Below are 21431 nucleotides of genomic sequence, written 5' to 3'. Positions count from 1 at the left end.
ATAGTATTAATGGTAAGACTCTTGGCAGTGTGGAGTATCAGAGGGATCTTGAGGTCCAAGTCCATAGGACATTCAAAGCTGCTGCGCAGGTTGACTCGGCGGTCAAGAAGGCATACATTGCATTGGCCTTCCATCAACAGTGGGATTGAGTTTAAGAGTCAAGAGGTAATGTTACAGCTATATAGGACCCTGGTCAGACCCCACTTGAAGTGCTGTGCTCAGTTCTGGTCACCTCACTACAGGAAGGATGTAGAAACTATAGAAAGGGTGCAGAGGAGATTTACAAGGATGTGCCTGGATTGGGGAGCATGCCTTACGAGAATAGGTTGAGTGAACTTGGTCTTTTCTCCTTGGAGCGATGGAGGATGAGAGGTGACCTGATAGATGATGAGAGGCATTGATCATGTAGATATCATGGCTTTTCTCCAGGGCTGAAATGGCTATGACAAGAGGGCACAGTTTTAAGGTGTTTTAAGGTACAGAGGGGATGTCAGGAGTAAGTTTTTTACGCAGAGTGGTGAGTGCGTGGAATGGGTTGCCGGCAATGGTGGTGGAGGTGGATATGATCGGGTCTTTTAAGAGACTCCTGGAGAGGTACATGGAGCTTAGAAAAATAGAGGGCTATGGGTAATCCTAGGTAATTTCTAAAGTAAGTACATGTTCAGCATGGCATTGTGGGCTGAAGGGCCTGTATTTTGCTGTAGGTTTTCTATGTTTTATGTCATTGAAACCTGTCAAATATTTTAAGGCTTAGACAGAGTGGATATGGAGAGGACGTTTCCTATAGTGGGTAAGACTAGGACCAGAGAGCACAGCCTCAGAATAAAAGGACATCCCTCTGGAACAAAGATAGGAATTTCTCTAGCCAGAAGATGGTGAATCCATGGAATCATATCCACGGATGACTGGGGAGGCCAAGTCATTGAGTATATTTAAAGTAGAGATTGACAGGTTCTCGCTTATTCAGGACATCAAAGGTTATGGGGAGAAGGTAGGATAACAGGGTTGAGAGGGATAATAAATCTCTTGTTGTGGGTAGAGCTAAGGAACTGCAAGGGCAAAAAGACTTTGAATAGGAGTTATATACAGGCCTCCGAACAGTAGCCATGATGTGGGCTACGATTTACAACGGAGGATAGGAAATATATGTCAAAAGGACAATGTTAAAATAGTCATGGGGGATACATTAGGTAGGTAGACTGGGAAAATCAGTTTGGTGCTGTCTTGGATCCCAATAGTGGGAATTTGTACAATGCCTACAAGGCTGCTTTTCCAAGCAGCTTCTGGTTGAGCCCACTAGTGGATCAGTGATTCTAGATTGGGTGTTGTGTAATGAACTGATTTGATTCATGAGCTTAAGGCCAAGGAACCTCTGGGAGGCAGTGATCATAATTTGATAGAATTCACCCTACAATTTGTGAGGGAGAAGCTAAAGTCAGATATATCAGTATTACAGTGGAGTAAAGGGATTTATAGAAGCATGAGAGAGGAGCTGGCCAAAGTTGATTGGAAGTAGACACTAATAGGGATTACAGCAGAGCAGCAATGACCGGAGTTTCTGAGGGCAATTCAGAAGGTGAAGGATACATGCATTCCACAGGAAAAAGTGTTCTAAAGGCAGAATGACACAACTGTGGATGACAAGGGAAGTCAAAGCCAACGTAAAAACAATAGAGAGAGCATGTGATAGAGCAATAAATTATTGGAAGTTAGAGCATTGGGAAGCTTTTAAAAACAAACAGAAGGCAACTAAAATGCCATAAGGAGCAAAAAGATGAAATATGAAAGTACGCCAGCCTATACTATTAAAGAGGAATACCAAAACTATTTTTCAGGTATGCAAATAGTAAAAGAGAGACAAGAGTAGGTATCTGACTTCTGGAAAATGATGCTGGAGAGGTAGTAATGGGGTACAAGGAAATGGCAGAGGGACTGAATATGTATTTTGCGTCAGTCTTCACTGTGGAAGCCACAAGCAATATGCCAGATGTTTGAGAGTGTATGAGGGCAGACTAGGGAGAAAGTGTTTTGGAAGCTGAAAGGTCCGAAAGTCACTTGGACCAGACAGACTAACCCCAGGGTTCTGAGAGAAATGGCTGAAGAGATTGTGGAGGCATTAGTGATGCTGCTTCAAGTATCACTAGGTTCTGGAATGGTTCCGGAAGATTGGAAAATTGCAAAAGTCACTCTACTCTTCAAGTAGGAAGAACATAGGCCAGTTAACCTGACCTCAGTGGCTGGGAAGATATCGGAGTTGATTGTTAGGATGAGGTTTCGGGGTACTTTGAGGCACATGATAAAATGGGCCAAAAGTAGCATGATTTCCTCAAGGGAAAATCTTGCCTGACAAAACTGTTGGAATTCTTTGATGAAATAACAAGCAGGAGAGACAAAGGATAATTGGTGGATGTTATGTACTTGGATTTTCAAAAGGCCTTTGACAAGGTGCTACATATGCAGTTTGCTTAGCAAGATAAGAGCCCATGGTATAACAGGAAAGCATAGATAGAACATAGAGTGTGAATAAAATGAGCCTTTTCTGATTGGCTGACAGTGGCTAGTGGTATCAAGGGTTGATTCTGGGACTGCTTTTTATGTTGTATATCAATTATTTGGATGACTTAGTTAATGACTTTGTGGCCAAGTTTGTAGCTGATAGCTGGAGAAGTACCTAGACAGATTAGTTTACTAGTGCCTATTAAAGCCTTAGCATTACATCAGTTTTATAGAAACATAGAAAACCTACAGCACAAAACAGGCCCTTCGGCCCACAAGGTTGTGCCGAACATGTCCCTACCTTAGAAAAATAGAGGGCTATAGGTAACCCTAGTAATTTCTAAGCTTCATGTACCTATCCAAAAGTCTCTTAAAAGACCCTATTGTATCTGTCTCCAACACTGTTGCCGGCAGCCCATTCCACGCACTCACCACTCTGAGTAAAAAAAACTTTACCCGACATCTCCTCTGTACCTACTCCCCAGCACCTTAAAACATGTGTCCTCTTGTGGCAACCATTTCAGCCCTGGGAAAAAGCCTCTGACTATCCAAATGATCAATGCCTCTCATCATCTTATACACCTCTATCAGGTCACCTCTCATCCTCCGTTGCTCCAAGGAGAAAAGGCCGAGTTCACTCAACCTGTTTTCATAAGGCATGCTCCCCAATCCAGGCAACATCCTTGTAAATCTCCTCTGCACCCTTTCTATAGCTTCCACATCCTTCCTGTAGTGAAGCGACCAGAACTGAGCACAGTACTCCAAGAGGGGTCTGACCAGGGTCCTATATAGCTGCAACATTACCTCTCAGCTCCTAAATTCAATTCCATGATTGATGGAGGCCAATACACCATACGCCTTCTTAACTACAGAGTCAACCTGCACAGCTGCTTTGAGCGTCCTATGGACTCGGACCCCAAGGTCCCTCTGATCCTCCACACTGCCAAGAGTCTTACCATTAATACTATATTCTGCCATCATATTTGACCTACCAAAATGAACCACTTCACACTTATCTGGGTTGAACTCCATCTGCCACTTCTCATCCCAGTTTTGCGTCCTATCAATGTCCCGCTGTAACCTCTGTCACTAGTAAGGCCTTGGAGTATTGTGACCAGTTTTGTGCCCCTTTTCTAAGAAAGGATTTGCTGACATTGGAGAGGGTTCAAAAGAGATTCACAAAATGATTCCAGCATTGAAAGGTTTAATATATGACTCAAAATCAGGTTTATTATCGCCAGCATCTGTTGTGAAATTTGTTAATATTGGTTTTCAAAGCTTGTGGAGAGATTTAGGCCTGTTAGAAGAGTGGGCTGAAAGATGGCAGTTTAATGCTGAAAAATGTGAGGTGCTACATTTTGGTAGGACTATTCAAAATAGGGATCTAGGAATAATGGTGCATAGTTCCCTGAAGGTGGAATCTCATGTGGATAGGGTGGTGAAGAAAGCTTTTGGTATGCTAGCCTTTATTAATCAGAACATTGAGTATAGGAGTTAGGATGTAATGTTGAAATTGTATAAGGCATTGGTAAGGCCAAATTTGGAGTATTGTGTACAGTTCTGGTCACCGAATTATAGGAAAGATGTCAATAAAATTGAGAGAGTACTAGAATGTTACCTGGGTTTCAGCACCTGAGTTACAGAGAAAGGTTGAACAAGTTAGGTCTTTATTCTTTGGAGCGTAGAAGGTTGAGGGGGGAACTTGATAGAGGTGTTTAAAATTACGAGGGGGATAGATAGAGTTGACGTGGAGAGGCTTTTTTCCATTGAGAATGGGGGAGATTCAAACAAGAGGACATGAGTTGAGAGTTAAAGGGCAAAAGTTTAGGGGTAACATGAGGGAGAACTTCTTTACTCAGGGAGTGGTAGCTGTGTGGAACGAGCTTCCAGTAGAAGTGATTGAGGCAGGTTCGATGTTGTTGTTTAAAGTTAAATTGGATAGATATATGGACAGGAAAGGAATGGAGGGTTATGAGCTGAGTGCAGGTCGGTGGGACTAGGTGAGGATAGGTGTTCGGCACGGACTAGAAGGGCCAAGATGGCCTGTTTCCATGCTGTAATCGTTATATGGTTAATATAGCAGCAGCAGTCCAGTACAATACATAATTTAGAAAGACAAAATAACCAAGTAAATCAATTACAGTAAGTGTGTATAATATATATTGAATAGATTGAAATAGTGCAAAACCAGCAATGATATTTATTTTTTAAGAAGTGGGGTAGATTTCATGGGTTCAATGTACATTTAGGAATCGGATGGCAGAGGGTAAGAAGCTGTTCTTGAATCTCTGAGTGTGTGCCTTCAGGCTTCTGTACCTCCTACCTGATGGTAACAATGAGAAGAGGGCATGCCCTGGATGATGGAGTGCTTAATAATGGATGTTACCTTTCTGAGGCACCGCTCCTTGAAGATGTCTTGGATCCTACGGAGGCTAGGCTCAAGATAGATCTGACTAATTTTACAACTTTCTGTAGCTTCTTTTGGTCCCCATACCAGACAGTGAGCAGTCTGTGCAGCCTGTCAGAATGCTCTCTACGGTACGTCTATATAAGTTTTTGAGTGTCTTAGCTGACAAACCATCTCTTCATACTTCTAATGAAATATAGCCACAGTCTTGCCTTCTTTATAGTTGGTTCATTATGTTGAGGCCAGATTAGGTCCTTAGAGTTACTGATACCCAGGAATTCGAAATTGCTCACTCTCTCCACTTCTGATCCCTCTGTGCCCTTGACTTACGCTTCCTGAAGTCCACAATCAGCATTTTTTTTGGTCTTACTGACATTGAGGCCATACCACTCAACTAGCTGCTATACCTGTACGCACTCTTATCTCCATCAGCAAATTTATGGATGGTATTTAAGCTATACCTAGCCACACAGTCATGGGTACAGAGGGAGTAGAGCAGTGGGCTAAGCACACACTCCTGAGGTGCACCAGTGCTGATTATCACCGATCCGCACAGATTGTGGTCTTCTGGTTCGGATTTAAGGATCCAGTTGTAGAGGGAGGTACAGAGCCCAGATTCTGTTGCCTATCAATGAGGACTGTGGGAATGGTGTTAAGACACTAAGCTTTAGCCAATGAATAGTGTCCTGACATAGGTGTTTTGTATTGTCCAAAATTGCAGTGTTTGATGCCTCTGGTCCTGTACTCGCTGGAATTTAGAAGAATGGGGTGGCCAGGGGGAAATCTCATTGAAACCTATCAAATGTTGAAAGGCCAAGATAGAGTAGATATGGAGAGGATGTTTCCTTTAGCTGGGGAGTCTGGGATCAGAAGCCATAACCTGAGAATAGAGGGATGTCCTTTTACAACTACTTTAGCCACAATGTGGTAAATCTGTGGAATTTGTTGTCACAAGTGGCGCTGGAGGTTGTGTCATTGAGTATTTTTAAAGTAGAGCTTGATAAGTCAGGGCGTGAAATGAGAATGATGTTGAGAGGGAAATGGATCAGCCATGATGGAATGGTGAAACAGACTTGATAGGCCCAGTGGCCTCATTCTGCTCCTATGTCTTTTGCACTTGATGTGGCTGCCTGATACATCAACCTTATCATACCTCAGGCACAGATTCTCAAAGGGAACTTAAGATGTTAGTACTAACTTCATCCATACTGCACTGAGAACCTGGTGGTAGATGTGGGAGGGGGAGGCAGGGGTTGTTTGGGAGTGTGATCAACTGCCCCTATCAGATGAACCAGATTGTTTCATACCTACCCTCCTCCACCACCTGACCTTTCTGCACCCCAGTATGGTTGTAGAGCCTGCAATTACCTCACTTTACCCATCACATTCCTGTGCAGTTTCTGAATCTGTGCCTTCAGCACCGTCAGCTGTTCTGGTTGTGTCTTCAGGCTGATCAACTCCACCTGCTGAGAGACATTCAACTTCACTTTTTCCATCCTTAACAGCTTCCAAAGGACAACTTCTTTCTGGCACAGTGAGTGCACCTGTTCATAGCAAAGGACCAGATGTGCTGTCAGTTTGTTGCTCACATCTACTTTGCTTCAAGAAACTACTGTGATTATCAAACTCTGTGAGCAGGTCCAGGATGGCTTAATTGTCCTGCCCAGCCTGCAACACTCTTGGTGGTGTTGGGCTTTCTCACACAATGGTAGTGTCCAGTCAGTGACACTGAGGCACAGAATTCAATGTTCCTACCTGTTCTTTTACCTTCTGGAGCATTCCTTCTTCCACCTCAGCGCTGCCCCCTAGACTCAGCAGAGCTAATTTCATGTCTCTGAGATGAAAAAAATACAAAACTCATCAGGGCTCTGGTTTTGGCATGCAATTAGCATGTGTAGACACAGAAAAATCTACAAATGAATCCTGTGGATTCTAGATATATTGTCAACAGTGAACTGCTGAGTGGCTGGGCAATAGGAGTAGTCAGATCAATGTCAGAAGTTGCAGAGACATTTAATGTGGGGAAAGCCACAGAGGGTGGTATTTGTGACTTTGGTATGGGCTGCAGGAGTATGAATTAAACTGGAGGAGACCAAAAAGCGTCTGGAGAAAGGTTGGTTGTGAATTTTGGTGGCTGCAGTGTGGTCAATAACTGGATGGATGGTGGGGTCATAATTTTCATAGGCAGGCTGATTGATTTGGAGGACAGTGGTATTAGTTCACCCTCTCCCCCTCCACTGTAATGTACAATAACCTCCTTCACTATCAAACTCAAAGTATGTATATGTTATGGAACCTTGAGATTCATCTCCTAACAGGCAGCCACAAAACAAAGAAACATGGAGGTTATGCCTCCTACGGGCCTATTTCATTGTTAAATGTTGACTTTAAAATCTTATTTAAAACCTTAGTGTTGCAATTATAAACTATCTTACCTTTTATCATAAAAGAGGATCAAACAGGTTTTGTAAAAGGCCATAGATCATATAACAATATCAGAAGAAAAATAGAGGGCTAAGGGTAACCTTAGGTAATTTCTAAGTAAGTACATATTCAGCACAGCATTATGGGCCAAAGGGCCTGTATTGTGCTGTAGGTTTTCTATGTTTATAAACCCAAAAGAACCCATAAAGAAAGGCTGTCCCAATGCTAGACCCAATGTGCAAAGAGAGAAAAAAAACAAATCATGCAAACACTAAAAGTAAGCAAATGGCATTCAGAACAAAAGTGGGTCCATTGACACAATGCCTGGGGCGACCAGACCAGGCCTCAGCCTCAGTTCAGCACAGACCCAAGTAAATGTTGCAGCGCAACCCTCACCTCTTACTCCAACACCCTGCCCTTTCAATTTGTGAGGCACAGCACTTAAATCGTCAAAATGTCAGGTTGTACCTCACACTAGGACCCGGGTTCTGTCGCATCGATATCCATTGGGTCTGGATTTCGCTGCCACAGGATCCAATACATTCTAATTTTGTTCCATCTATAAACTAATTGAGCAAGCCTTGTGCATTTGCATCGGATCATTTATATAAATAGCAAATAGTAAGGGTCCCAATATTGACCTCCATGGCACACAACTAAGTCACCAACTTATGTTCTAAGAAAGAACCTTCAACCACCATCCTCTGATTCCATCTCTCCCTGGATTCCATGGGATCTAACTTTCCAGACCAGCCTACTATGTGGAACCTGTTAAATACCTAGCTAAGGTCCAAATAGAAGACTCTACTGCCTTTTCGGTCACCTCTTCAGGGTTGATCAACACAACTTCCCTGGGATAAACTCATGCCTCCTCAAAATCAGACTCCAGCTATACAAACGCTAGGAGATCCTGTTCCCCACAAGAGAGATTTCCCTCCAGTAATTTCCTCACCACTAATGTCAGGGTGACGGGTTTGCATTCTTGAGCTTGGTCTTGCCTTCTTTTTTAAACAATTGAAGACTTGGCCAGTCTCCAGTTTCAGGAACTTCACCCAGTAACTAATGATAGAGCAAGGTTAGGACTTTATTCCCTGGAGCGTGGAAGAATGAGGGGAGATTTGATAGAGGTATATAAAATTATGATGGGTATTGATAGAGTGAATGCAAGCAGGCTTTTTCCACTGAGGCAAGGGCAGAAAAAAACCAGAGGACATGGGTTAAGGGTGAGGGGGGGAAAGTTTAAAGGGAACATTGGGGGGGGGCTTCTTCACACAGAGAGTGGTGGGAGTGTGGAATGAGCTGCCAGATGAGGTGGTAAATGCGGGTTCTTTTTTAACATTTAAGAATAAATTGGACAGATGCATGGATGGGAGGTGTATGGAGGGATATGGTCTGTGTGCAGGTCAGTGGGACTAGGCAGAAAATGGTTCGGCACAGCCAAGAAGGGCCAAAAGGCCTGTTTCTGTGCTGTAGTCTCTATGGTTCTATGGTAAGACTTGCTGCAAAAATTTTTGTAATTTATCCGGTTTAATGAACTGAGCAGCTGCAACTACCTCCTCCCTGGTAATATGAATGTTCTTCAAGCATCTCCACTTGTTTCCTTTATCTCTGAAGCAATCATGATTTTCCCCTCAGTAAGCACTGAGGAGAAATGATCATTAAAAACACCATCCATCTCCTGCAGCACAGTACACAGGCAGCCCTCCTGATATCTGTGGGCCTACTCACTCTTTTACCATTAATATAGATGTAGATTTTGCTTAACCTTACCTGCCAGATCCACCTCATAACCTCTATCTTCCCTCCTGATTTATTTCTTCAGAATATTCTTTATCTTTTTATAGTCATTAAGACTTTTTACTCATCACCAGCCTGCTGAACACAATGTATGCTTCCTTCTTTTTCTTTACCAGAGGCTCAATACCTCATCAGACAAGTTTTCCTCAATTTGCCAGATTCACCCTTCACCCAAACAGGAAAATCTGCTCAGCCATTCTTAAAGACTTGCCACTTGCTATATATTCTTTTTTCCTTCAAATAGGCACATCCAATCAGCTTTTGCTAGATTCTGTCTCACCCCCAAATTGAACCCTGCTTCAATGTAGCACTCAAACCCGTGGATCTGTCTTGTTCTTTTCCAACACCATCTTAAAACTAATAGAATTGCGGTTGCTAGAGACAATGCACTCCCAGACTACCACTTCAGTTAGATACCCTACCTGTTTCCATAAGAAAAGGTTCAGTATTGCACCCGCTCGAGTAGGCCTCTCTATATATTGACTCTGGAAACTTTTGTGGACACATTTTAGAAATTCATTGTAAATATCTATTTAGGAATTAAAGTAAGCTCCCAGATAAGCAAAGGGAGGGAAGACATTAATACAAGAAATAACCTAATGTATCCAAAGGGAAATACATATTTTTATGTCATACACTGACAGAGTGAGAAATACATAATGACATGTAGTCAGAAATAAATACTGAGAAACAGTCGAAGTACACCAGAATGGTTATACACATCAGTACAGAGCGGTCAGCAGGGACAAAATACACAAATTGTCACACGGGTACAGAGCGGTCAGCACGGACAAAATACACAAATCGTCACACGGGTACAGAGTGGTCAGCACGGACAAAATACACAGGAACGGTCACACGGGTACAGAGCGGTCAGCGCGGACAAAATACACAAATCGTCACACGGGTACAGAGCGGTCAGCACGGACAAAATACACAAATCGTCACACGGGTACAGAGCTGTCAGCATGGACAAAATACACAAATCGTCACACGGGTACAGAGCGGTCAGCATGGACAAAATACACAAATCGTCACACGGGTACAGAGCGGTCAGCACGGACAAAATACACAAGTCGTCACACGGGTACAGAGCTGTCAGCACGGACAAAATACACAAATCGTCACACGGGTACAGAGCGGTCAGCAGGGACAAAACACACAAGTCGTCACACGGGTACAGAGCGGTCAGCACGGACAAAATACACAAATCGTCACAATACACAAAATACACAGAAGTTTAAAGGGAACATTGGGGGGGCTTCTTCACACAGAGAGTGGTGGGAGTATGGAATGAGCTGCCAGACGAGGTGGTAAATGCAGGTTCTTTTTTAACATTTAACAATAAATTGGACAGATACATAGGTGGGAGGTGTATGGAGGAATATGGTCCGTGTGCAGGTCAGTGGAACTAGGCAGAAAATGGTTCGGCACAGCCAAGAAGGGCCAAAAGGTCTGTTTCTGTGCTGTAGTTTCTATGGTTCTAACTACCGTATCCACCTGTGAGGCAACTTTCAGGGATCTCTGGACATGGACCCCGAGATCCCTCTGCTCCTCCACACTACCAAGTATCCTGCCATTTACTTTGTACTCTGCCTTGGAGTTTGTCCTTCCAAAGTGTACCACCTCACACTTCTCCGGGTTGAACTCCATCTGCCACATCTCAGCCCACTTCTGCATCCTATCAATGTCTCTCTGCAATCTTTGGCAATCCTCTACACTATCTACAACACCACCAACCTTTGTGTCGTCTGCAAACTTGCCAACCCACCCTTCTACCCCCACATCCAGGTCGTTAATAAAAATCACGAAAAGTAGAGGTCCCAGAACAGATCCCTGTGGGACACTACTAGTCACAATCCTCCAATCTGAATGTACTCCCTCCACCACCACCCTCTGCCTTCTGCAGGCAAGCCAATTCTGAATCCACCTGGCCAAACTTCCCTGGATCCCATGCCTTCTAACTTCCTGAATAAGCCTACCGTGTGGAACCTTGTCAAATGCCTTACTAAAATCCATATAGATCAAATCCACTGCACTACCCTCATCTATATGCCTGGTCACCTCCTCAAAGAACTCTATCAGGCTTGTTAGACACGATCTGCCCTTCACAAAGCCATGCTGACTGTCCCTGATCAGACCATGATTCTCTAAATGCCTATAGATCCTATCTCTAAGAATCTTTTCCAACAGCTTTCCCACCACAGACGTAAGGCTCACTGGTCTATAATTACCCGGACTATCCCTACTACCTTTTTTGAATAAGAAAACAACATTCGCCTCCCTCCAACCCTCCGGTACCATTCCTGTGGACAACGAGGACATAAAGATCCTAGCCAGAGGCTCAGCAATCTCTTCTCTCGCCTCGTGGAGCAGCCTGGGGAATATTCCATCAGGCCCCAGGGACTTATCTGTCCTAATGTATTTTAACAACTCCAACATCTCCTCTTCCTTAATATCAACATGCTCCAGAACATCAACCTCACTCATATTGTCCTCACCATCATCAAGTTCCCTCTCATTGGTGAATACCGAAGAGAAGTATTCACTGAGGACCTCGTTCACTTGCACAGCCTCCAGGCACATCTTCCCACCTTTATCTCTAATCAGTCCTACCTTCACTCCTGTCATCCTTTTTTTCTTCACATAATTGAAGAATGCCTTGGGGTTTTCCTTTACCCTACTCGCCAAGGCCTTCTCATGCCCCCTTCTTGCTCTTCTCAGCCTCTTTTTAAGCTCCTTTCTTGCTTCCCTATATTCCTCAATAGACCCATCTGATCCTTGCCTCCTAAACCTCATGTATGCTGCCTTCTTCCACCTGACTAGATTTTCCACCTCACTTGTCACCCATGGTTCCTTCACCCTACCATTCTTTATCTTCCTCACCGGGACAAATTTATCCCTTACATACCGCAAGAGATCTCTAAACATCGACCACATGTCCATAGTACATTTCCCTGCAAAAACATCATCCCAATTCACACCCGCAAGTTCTAGCCTTATAGCCTCATAATTTTCCTTTCCCCAATTAAAAATTTTCCTGTCCTCTTTGATTCTATCCTTTTCCATGATAATTATAAAGGCCAGGGAGCGGTGGTCACTGTCCCCCACATGCTCACTCACTGAGAGATCTGTGACCTGATCCAGTTCATTAGCTAGTACTAGATCTAGTATGGCATTCCCCCTGGTCGGTCTGTCCACATACTGTGACAGGAATCCCTCCTGGACACACTTAACAAACTCTGCCCCATCTAAACCCTTGGAACTAATCAGGTGCCAATCAATATTAGGGAAGTTAAAGTCACCCACGATAACAACCCTGTTATTTTTGCACCTTTCCAAAATCTGCCTCCCAATCTGCTCCTCTGTATCTCTGCTGCTACCAGGGGGCCTATAGAATACCCCCAGTAGAGTAACTGCTCCCTTCCTGTTCCTGACTTCCACCCATATTGACTCAAAAGAGGATCCTGCTACATTACCCACCCTTTCTGTAGCTGTAATAGTATCCCTGACCAGTAATGCCACCCCTCCTCCCCTTTTTCCACCCTCTCTATCCCTTTTAAAGCACTGAAATCCAGGAGTATTGAGAATTCATTCCTGCCCTGGTGCCAGCCAAGTCTCTGTAATGGCCACTACATCATAATTCCATGTATGTATCCAAGCTCTCAGTTCATCACCTTTGTTCCTGATGCTTCTTGCATTGAGGTACACACATTTCAGCCCTTGTACCTTACTGTCTTTACACCGTTTATTCTGCTTCTCTTTCCTCAAAGCCTCTCTGTATGTTAGATCTGGCTTTACTCCATGCACTTCTTTCGCTGCTCTATCGCTCTGGGTCCCATCCCCCTCGCAAATTAGTTTAAACCCTCCCGAACCATGCTAGCAAACCTACCTGCAAGGATATTGCTCCCCCTCGAGTTCAGGTGCAACCCATCCAATCTGTCCAGGTCCCACTTTCCCCAGAAGAGATCCCAATGATCTAAAAATCTAAAACCCTGCTCCCTGCACCAACTCCTCAGCCACGCATTCAACTGCCATCTCCTCCAATTCTTACCATCACTGTCACGTAGCACTGGCAGCAATCCTGAGAACGCCACCCTTGAGGTCTTGTTCTTCAGCCTTCTGCCTAATTCCCGAAACTCACACTTCAGGACCTCATCCTGCCTACGTCATTAGTCCCAACATGTGTCACGACTTCTGATTGCTTTCCCTCTCGTACCAGGATGTCGTGCACCTGGTCAGAGACATCCCGGACCCTGGCACCCAGGAGGCAACAGACCATGCTGGTGTCCTTCTCACGTCCACAGAATTTCCTGTCTGCTCCCCGACTATAGAGTCTCCAATGATGACAGCTCTCCTCTTCTCCGTCCCACCCTTCTGCACCACAGGGTCAGACTCAGTGCCGGAGGCCCTGCCACCGTGGCTCACACCTGGTCGGTCGTCCCCGCCAACAGTATCCAGGATGGTAAACTTATTATTCAGGGGAATGGCTACAGGGGTGCTCTGCACTACCTGCCTGCTCACCTTCGCTTTCCCCCCTCTGACTGTCACCCAACGACCTGCTTCCGACAGCCTAGGTGTGACTACCTCCCTGTAGCTCTCATCTATGACTGCCTCATTCTCCCTTATGAGTCGAAGGTCATCTAGCTGCTGCTGCAGATTCCTTACACGGTCTTCCAGATCGCCCAGCTGTATGCACTTCTGGCAGATGTGACTCTGCGGGAGAGGGGAGTTCCCCCAGGACTGCCACATCTCACATGAGAGGCACATCACCATCTCAGGAGGCATTGTAAAGACTAACCGTGAGCTAGCTTGTCCTCCGCCTCTTCTCGTCGAAGCCTCTTGAGTCAAAGCCTCAAAGCTCCACTCCTTCACTGGCCCACTCACTCACTGGCCGCTTCGCTTGAGCTATCAGGTGTCGAGTGTCAGGGCAGAAATGAGCAAAGTTGCCATTATTAGAGAGATGAATCTTGGGAAACTGAGAAGTCTGAAGGTAGATCAGTCACCTACACCAGATGTGTACACCCCAGGGTTCCGAAAGAGGTGGTTGAAGAGATTGTGGAGGCATTAGTAATATCTTTCAAAAATCAATAGATTCTAAAATGGTTCTGAAAGACTGGAAAATTGCAAATTTCACTCCACTCTTCAAGAGGGGAGAGAGGAAAGGAGATTATAGGCAAGTTAGTCTGACCTCAGTGGTTGGGAAGATTTTGGAGTTGATTGTTAAGGATGTGATTTTGAGGTTCTTGGAGGCACGTGAGAAAATAGTCTATAGTCAGCATGATTTTGCCCGACAAATCTGTTGGAATTCTCTCAAAAAAGAACAAGCAGGATAGACAAAGGAGAATTAGTTGATGATGTTATTGCATTTTCGGAAAGCCTTTGACAACGTGACACATGAGGCTGCTTAACAAGTTAAGAGTCCATAATATTACAGGAAAAATACTAGCATGGAGAGAGCTTTGGCTGATTGGCAGCACGCAAAGACTAGTGTCTAGTGGTGTCACACAGGGGCCTGTGTTGGGACCACTTCCTTGTACATTATATGTCAATGATTTGAGTGATGGAATTAATGGCTTTATGGCCAAGTTTGTGGACGATACGAAGATAGGTGGAGGGATAGGTAGTTTTGTGGAAGTAGGCTACAAGAAGGACTTGGGCAGATTAGGAAATGGGTAAAGATGTGGTATGTGGAATACAGTGTTGGGAAGCGTATGGTCATACACTTTGGTAGAAATAAAAGCATACGCAATGTTCTAAATGGGGAGAAAAAAAATCTGAGGTGCCAAGGGTCTTGGGAGTCTTCGTGTAGGATTCCCTGAAGGTTATTTTGCAGTTTGAGTCAGTGGTAAGGAAGACAAATGCAATGTTAGCATTAACTTCAAGAGGACTAAAATATAAAAGTAAGAATGTAATGTTGAGGCTTTATAAAGCGCTGGTGAGGCCTCATCGAGTATTGTGAGCAGTTCTGGGTCCCTTATCTAAGTGAGGATATGCTGACGTTGGAGAGGGTTCAAAGGAGGTTCACGAAAATGATTCCGGGATTGAAAGGCTTGTCATATGAAGAGTGTTTGATGGCACAGGACCTGCGTTCACTGGAATTCGGAAGAATGAGTGGTGACCTCATTGAAATCTGTTGAATGATGGAGTGGATGTGGAGAGGATGTTTCCTGTAGTGAGAGAGTCTAAAACAAGAGGACACAGCCTCAACAGAGGGGCATCCTTTAAGAAGGGGGATGAGTGGTGAATCTGGAATTCATTGCCACAGGTGGGTCTGGAGGCCAAGTCATTGGGTATATTTAAGGCAGAGGTTGATAGATTCTTGATTAGCCAGGACATCAAGGAATATGGGGAGAAAGTAGGTGATTAGGATCAGCAGCAATAAAATGGTGGACCAGACTCAATGGGTGAAATGGCCCAATTCTGTTACTATATCTTATGGCCTTATAGTATGGATTCAGCTATCCTTTACTCTAGCCTTATCATTAATCCCAGTCTTTTTCTCTCCACATTCCCATTAATTCTCCCCCAGATTCCTGGGTTCCTGGGTGTCAAGATCACTGAGGATCTAACCTGGTCCCAACATATCGATGCAATTATAAAGAAGGCAAGACAACAGCAATACTTCATTAGGAGTTTGAAGAGATTTGGCATGTCAACAAATACACACAAAGACTTCTATAGATGTACCTTGGAGAGCATTCTGACAGGCTGTATCACTGTCTGGTATGGTGGGGGGGAGGGTGAACTACTGCACAGGACTGAAAGAAGCTGCAGAGGGTTGTAAATCTAGTCAGCTCCATCTTGGGTACTAGCCTACAAAGTACCCAGGACATCTTGAGGAAGCGGTGTCTCATAAAGGCAGCATCCATTATTAAGGACCTCCAGCACCCAGGGCATGCCCTTTTCTCACTGTTACCATCAGGAAGGAAGTAAAGAAGCCTGAAGGCACACACTCAGCAATTCAGAAACAGCTTCTTCCCCTCTGCCATCCAATTCCTAAATGGACATTGAACCCTTGTACACCACCTCACTTTTTTAAAATATATTTATACTGTAATTGAGTTACTTATTTATTATTATTTTTATTTTTTTTATTTCTTCTAGATTATGTATTGCATTGAACTGCTGCTGCTAAGTTAACAAATTTCACGTCACATGCCAGTGATAATAAACCTGATTCTGATTCTATCGGTCACTTGCACTAGGGGCAACCTACCAGTTAGTACATCTTTGGAGTGGGGAGGAAACTTGTATAGTTACAGGAAGAATGTGCAGTCTCCACCCAGCTCCAATGAATGTTACTGTAGTCTGACAATGTTACAAGTGCCACCACAAAGCACCGTTGATTCAAAAAGTACAGGTTATAATTACGTAGAAGGGAACAAAAAGATTACTTACAGGGGAAGATGAGAAGTAGGAACACTTTGTGTGGAACGTAATCTTTGACATGAACCACCTGGATCAAGTGGTCTGGTACAATACAAGTGTTCTAACACAACAGACACAGACATGGTCACAAATATTACGATCTTGGATCTCTACCTTCAGATGCATAGACTTGAACAGGAAACAGTGCAGACAGGAAACAGGAACACTGTCAGTACATTAGGTTGGGGCTGTGGCAGTTGCTCTCCCAAGGATCTCTGGATTACACTGAACACACACTTACTTCCACACCAGTGGGTCGTTCTCCACCAGGAGCTGCTGTCTTAAAACACTTTGTACTTTGGCATCCTGTAAGTTCAGGGTCGCAATAGTGTTACAGGCTTCCATTCGTATGCCAGGTTCATTTTCGTAATGAAGTGCCCAAAGCAACAAATCTTTCAGCTCCTGGGTTACATGGCCAATGGCACCTAAAGCTTCTCCATCAAGGTGCAAGTAACAAGAATAAGAGTGAACAAAATCAGAGCCTGGTACTCAGTATAGAATTAAGACATATCAAGAAAATGTGCAGACAAACTTCCACAATCCATTGGTCCATAGAGGGAGTGCCTGGAACTACACCTCAGTTCTGACAACAGGACAGGAGGGCCATATAGGACAGCAGAAGGTTACAAGCAAATGTTACTGTCACTTCACTTTGCATTAAGGCTGGGTGATGTGTTCGTGAGCCTAACCAGAAACATTATTTGATATCTCTTACACAAAGTTCCACTGTGTATCAAGTCCCTGGTAAGTCTTAACCAGTGGGAAGAAATCTGTTTTGATGTTGGGTAAAACTTTGAAGATACAATGCAGCTGTTGGAATCTGGAGCAACACCCAAAGAGCAAGAACTTAGTGGATCAGACAGCATCAATGGAGTGAAGTGGATGTTTCTAAGTCAAAATCTTTCTTTTGGACTGTGTTCAATCTTTAACTAACCTAATACTCAAGTCTCTCAGAGTTATGAGCAATACAGCATGGATATGATCATGTTTTCCACCAGCTTGTCATAATTTCCTGCATTGGCCCATATCAGTTTAAACACACCACCCCACCCCCAGCACATAATTCTTAAGTGATTTGGTCATACCTGCTTTCATTCCATACAGTTCATTCCTTATAATCACTGCCCTCTGTATGGAAAAAGTTGCCCCCCGGGACTTTCTTAAATCTTTACTCTCTTTGACCCTAAGTCAATACTCCTCAGTTATGGATGCCTCTTCCCTAGAGTAAAGACTGTTGCCAGCCACCCTATCAATGCCTCTCATAATTTTAAACGCTTTTATAAGGTTGTCCCTCATTTTCCTATGCTCCAAGGAATAAAGACATGACTTAATCAATCTCTCCCTATATCTCAGGCTCTCCAGACTTGGCAACTTATGTCTTTCTGAACTCTTTCCAGTTTAACTCTTTCTTTCGTATAACAGGGTGACCAAAACTGTACACATACCATTGCAACATTGATGTACCAACTCCTATTCTGAACGTCTTGACTAATGAGGGCCAGCCTGCTAAACAGCTTTTTCGCCTCCCTGTCTAATGTGATTCCATTCCCACTTGTACTAGTTCCATCTATACCATTACACTCCCTCGTGCACGACTATTCACAGTACAAGTCGTCCATTGGTTTGACTTTCCAAAATGCAGCACCTCATACTTATCTGTATTGAAATCCATTTTCCGCTCTTTGGCCCACTTCCCTAACTGATCAAGATCACAATGACTTTCACTATGAACTTTCCAGGAAAGTGGCAGCACGCCTCTCTGGGTCCAAACGAAGATAAATTGTTTGTCCTTTGTCATTTTTGTACAATTGCAAGACACTGCTAGTTAGTCATAGTCATACTTTATTGATCCCAAGGGAAATTGATCTTCGTTACAGTTGCCCCAACCAAGAATAGAGTATAAATATAGCAATAAATATAGTTATCAAGATAATTGAGTACCCCACTAGCAAGTTGCTGGATAGTAGTGGAGCTGGACTTGTTACGTACTGCTTCAGCCACCCAGGGAAGAAGATGTCAGAGGAAGTTTGTGGTCCAACAAATGGTGGAAATGACTGGCTTGGACAATTTTATTGTGATTGCATGATCTTGCTGGATTTTGGTAATGCAGAATACTGCAAGTCCAATTCACTGGTTCATTGGCGAGACTGACAATGGGGAGCTACATGGCTTCAGTTGTTCTGCAGATTAGGCTCATGTGCCTCAGGGTCACCCAGTGCAGTTGCCAGGGAAGAAGAAGTCAGAGCTGGCTGCATGCCACTGGATTCGGTGCTGGGTTGGGGGTCCATAAGACATAGTAGCAGGATTAGGCCATTCAGCCTATTAAGTCTGTTCCACCATTCCATCATGGCTGATCCCGGATCCCATTCAAACCCATACACCTGCCATCTCACCATACCCCTTGATGCCCCGACCAATCAGGAATCTATCAACTTCCGCTTTAAATATTCCCATGGACTTGGCCTCCACTGCAGTCTGTGGCAGAGCATTCCACAGATTCAGCACTCTCTGGCTACAAATATTCCTCCTTGCCTCTGTTCTAAAAGGTCACCGCTCAATTTTGAGGCTCTGCCTTCTGGTTCTGGATAATCCCACCACAGGAAACATCCTCTTCACATCCACCCTATCTAGTCCTTTCAACATTCAGTAGGTTTCAATGAGATCCCTCTGCATTCTTCTAAATTCCAGTGAGGACAAGCCTAAAGTTGCCAAATGCTGCTCATATGTTAACCCCTTCATTCCTGGAATCATCCTTGTGAATCTCCTCTGGACTCTGTTCAATGACAACACATCCTTTCTGAGATACAGGGCCCAAAACTGTTGACAATACTCCAAGTGTGGCCTGACTAGCGTCTTATAAAGGCTCAGTATTATCTCCTTGATTTTATATTCTATTCCTGTTGTAATAAGTGCCAACATTGCATTTACCTTCTTTACCACAGACTCAACCCGTAAATTAACCTCCTGGGAATCTTGCATGAGGACTCCTAAGTCCCTCTGCAAATCTGATGTTTGAACTTTCTCCCCATTTAGATAATAGTCTGCACTATTGTTCCTTTTATCAAAATGCATTATCATACATTTCCCAATACTGTATTCCATCTGCCACTTTTTTGACCAGTCTTCCAATCTGACCACGTCCTTTTGCAATTGCATTGCTTCTCCTTTTAGTGCTGCCCTCTAGTGTTCACTTGGTGGAAGACAAGCTGGATCGCATTTGTCTGTGGCATGCACCATTGATCTGCAGGCCACAACATTCAAGGAATGTGTGTTGTGTGTGACAGTACTCGATATCTTAAATGAGCTAGATGTGCCTTGTGCTGTATTTTTCACCTTGGCCTCAGAGTAACACTATCTCGTTTGGTTGTATTCATGGATAGTTGACTGACAATTAAACTTGAACTTGAACAGTGCCTCTTAATTCAAGATAAATTGTCATTCAACTATTCATGAATACAGCCAAATGAGATGGCACCACTCTGGACCAAGGCACATATAGCTCATTTAAGATATTGAGTACATATAAGATATCAGTAAAATATACTCACAAAAAATATAGTCCAAGACCATGAGTCCAATAAATTTTGCAGAAATCTGCAGTCAGCCACAATACAGCTTGTCTTTCATCGAGTGAACACTATCATTACATCATCTCAAACAGGTTATCCGCTCTACGAACGAACTCAGTTTCCCATTTGACATTTTCCCATGCCCCTCCAAGGAGATCCTTACTCTTCCTTCCACGCCTGCCCCAACCGTCCCGGTCACCAGCTTGCTCCCAATGGCAGAATATTTCAAAGGAAGGACCTTCTCTCGATTCATACAACCATTGGATAAGCCTGACCAGATCCATTGTTGACCCTGGCTTAAGTGCTTATGTAAAGAACTCTCAGCATTTATGGGTGTGTGGAATGAGCTGCCAGTGGTCTAGGCAGATACAATTACAATGTTTAAAAGACACTTGGATTGGTATGTGGATGGGAAAGGTTTGGAGTTAATCACAATCAAATAGGACTAGATCATGGAGCATGGAGGCACCTAGTTTGGCATAGACACATTGAGCCGAAGGGTCTGTTTCCATGCTGTTTGACTCTAGGAAATACTGCATTTGTACATCCCAGGGTTGTTTGACAAAGGAATGTCATCACACCTACCCTTGATTGCATAAGCCTTCACTTTCCAGATGTGGTCGGACTGCATCAGGTACAGCAGATGATGAAGGACCTGCAGGTGACACAAGGATTACACTCAGACTTTAAGTGCCCCTCAACAAGACCACAACTCTTGATAGTAAAAGGTTCTCAAGGACCTTGCCCTACTCAACATCACTGGATTGACTGACATCAGCCTAGAAAAGATGCTCTTCAACTACACAGCTGGAGTAAATGGAGATGAATCAGTGGAAGGCTGTGTTCCTTACTGACCCTTTGATTCTCTACAAAGTGGAACATGGAGGTGAGTGCAGCATCTCCACGACTGAGCATTGGCCTCAGGTGGCACAAGAGAGGATGTGTGGGCCATAGGGTTTGTTTCCATCTTTGACCCTATGAAGTTGTTGGGTGAGGCAGTGTGGCCAGGCTGTTCTTGATGTGTGGGTTCCTGTCATAGACAGTGGGACAATTTCAATCGGCATCATTCTAGCAGCCCATGATGACCAGTCGCTCAGGAAGTTTTGTGGATTGGGTGACCCACTGTTCCTGTCTCTTCCACCTCACCTTCCAATTAACCTTTCAATGCTCTGCAGTCCTCCTTAGCCTCTGGAACCCTTAGGTGTCCTACCATGACTGTCCCCACCCTAAACCGAGGATCTCCGGATTTATCCTGTGCATCACAGCTGTCAATCAGAATGGGTCTTGCTGGGCAGCAGCATGGTTGT

General features: G+C 44.1%; 1 protein-coding gene across 5 annotated transcripts in view; it reads right to left on the bottom strand.

Moving 5' to 3' along the window:
- The window catches only part of heatr4 (HEAT repeat containing 4), a 130284-nt gene that overhangs the window by 4369 nt on the left and 104484 nt on the right, over nt 1-21431 (bottom strand). For 3 of the 5 annotated variants that reach the window (XM_063054396.1, XM_063054426.1, XM_063054433.1), the window contains 4 exons: nt 20710-20779; nt 16797-16986; nt 6659-6737; nt 6272-6447 (listed from right to left, as the gene is read on the bottom strand). In XM_063054396.1, the coding sequence (XP_062910466.1) occupies nt 6272-6447; nt 6659-6737; nt 16797-16986; nt 20710-20779 (515 nt within the window). The remainder of the gene's footprint in view (nt 1-6271; nt 6448-6658; nt 6738-16796; nt 16987-20709; nt 20780-21431) is intronic. The other 2 variants (XM_063054417.1, XM_063054406.1) reach the window with 2 other exon arrangements.

The sequence above is a fragment of the Mobula hypostoma genome, chromosome 1 (genome assembly GCF_963921235.1).
Source record: "Mobula hypostoma chromosome 1, sMobHyp1.1, whole genome shotgun sequence".
NCBI classification, from domain to species: domain Eukaryota; kingdom Metazoa; phylum Chordata; class Chondrichthyes; order Myliobatiformes; family Myliobatidae; genus Mobula; species Mobula hypostoma.
This window is presented reverse-complemented; position numbering and strand designations above follow the sequence as displayed.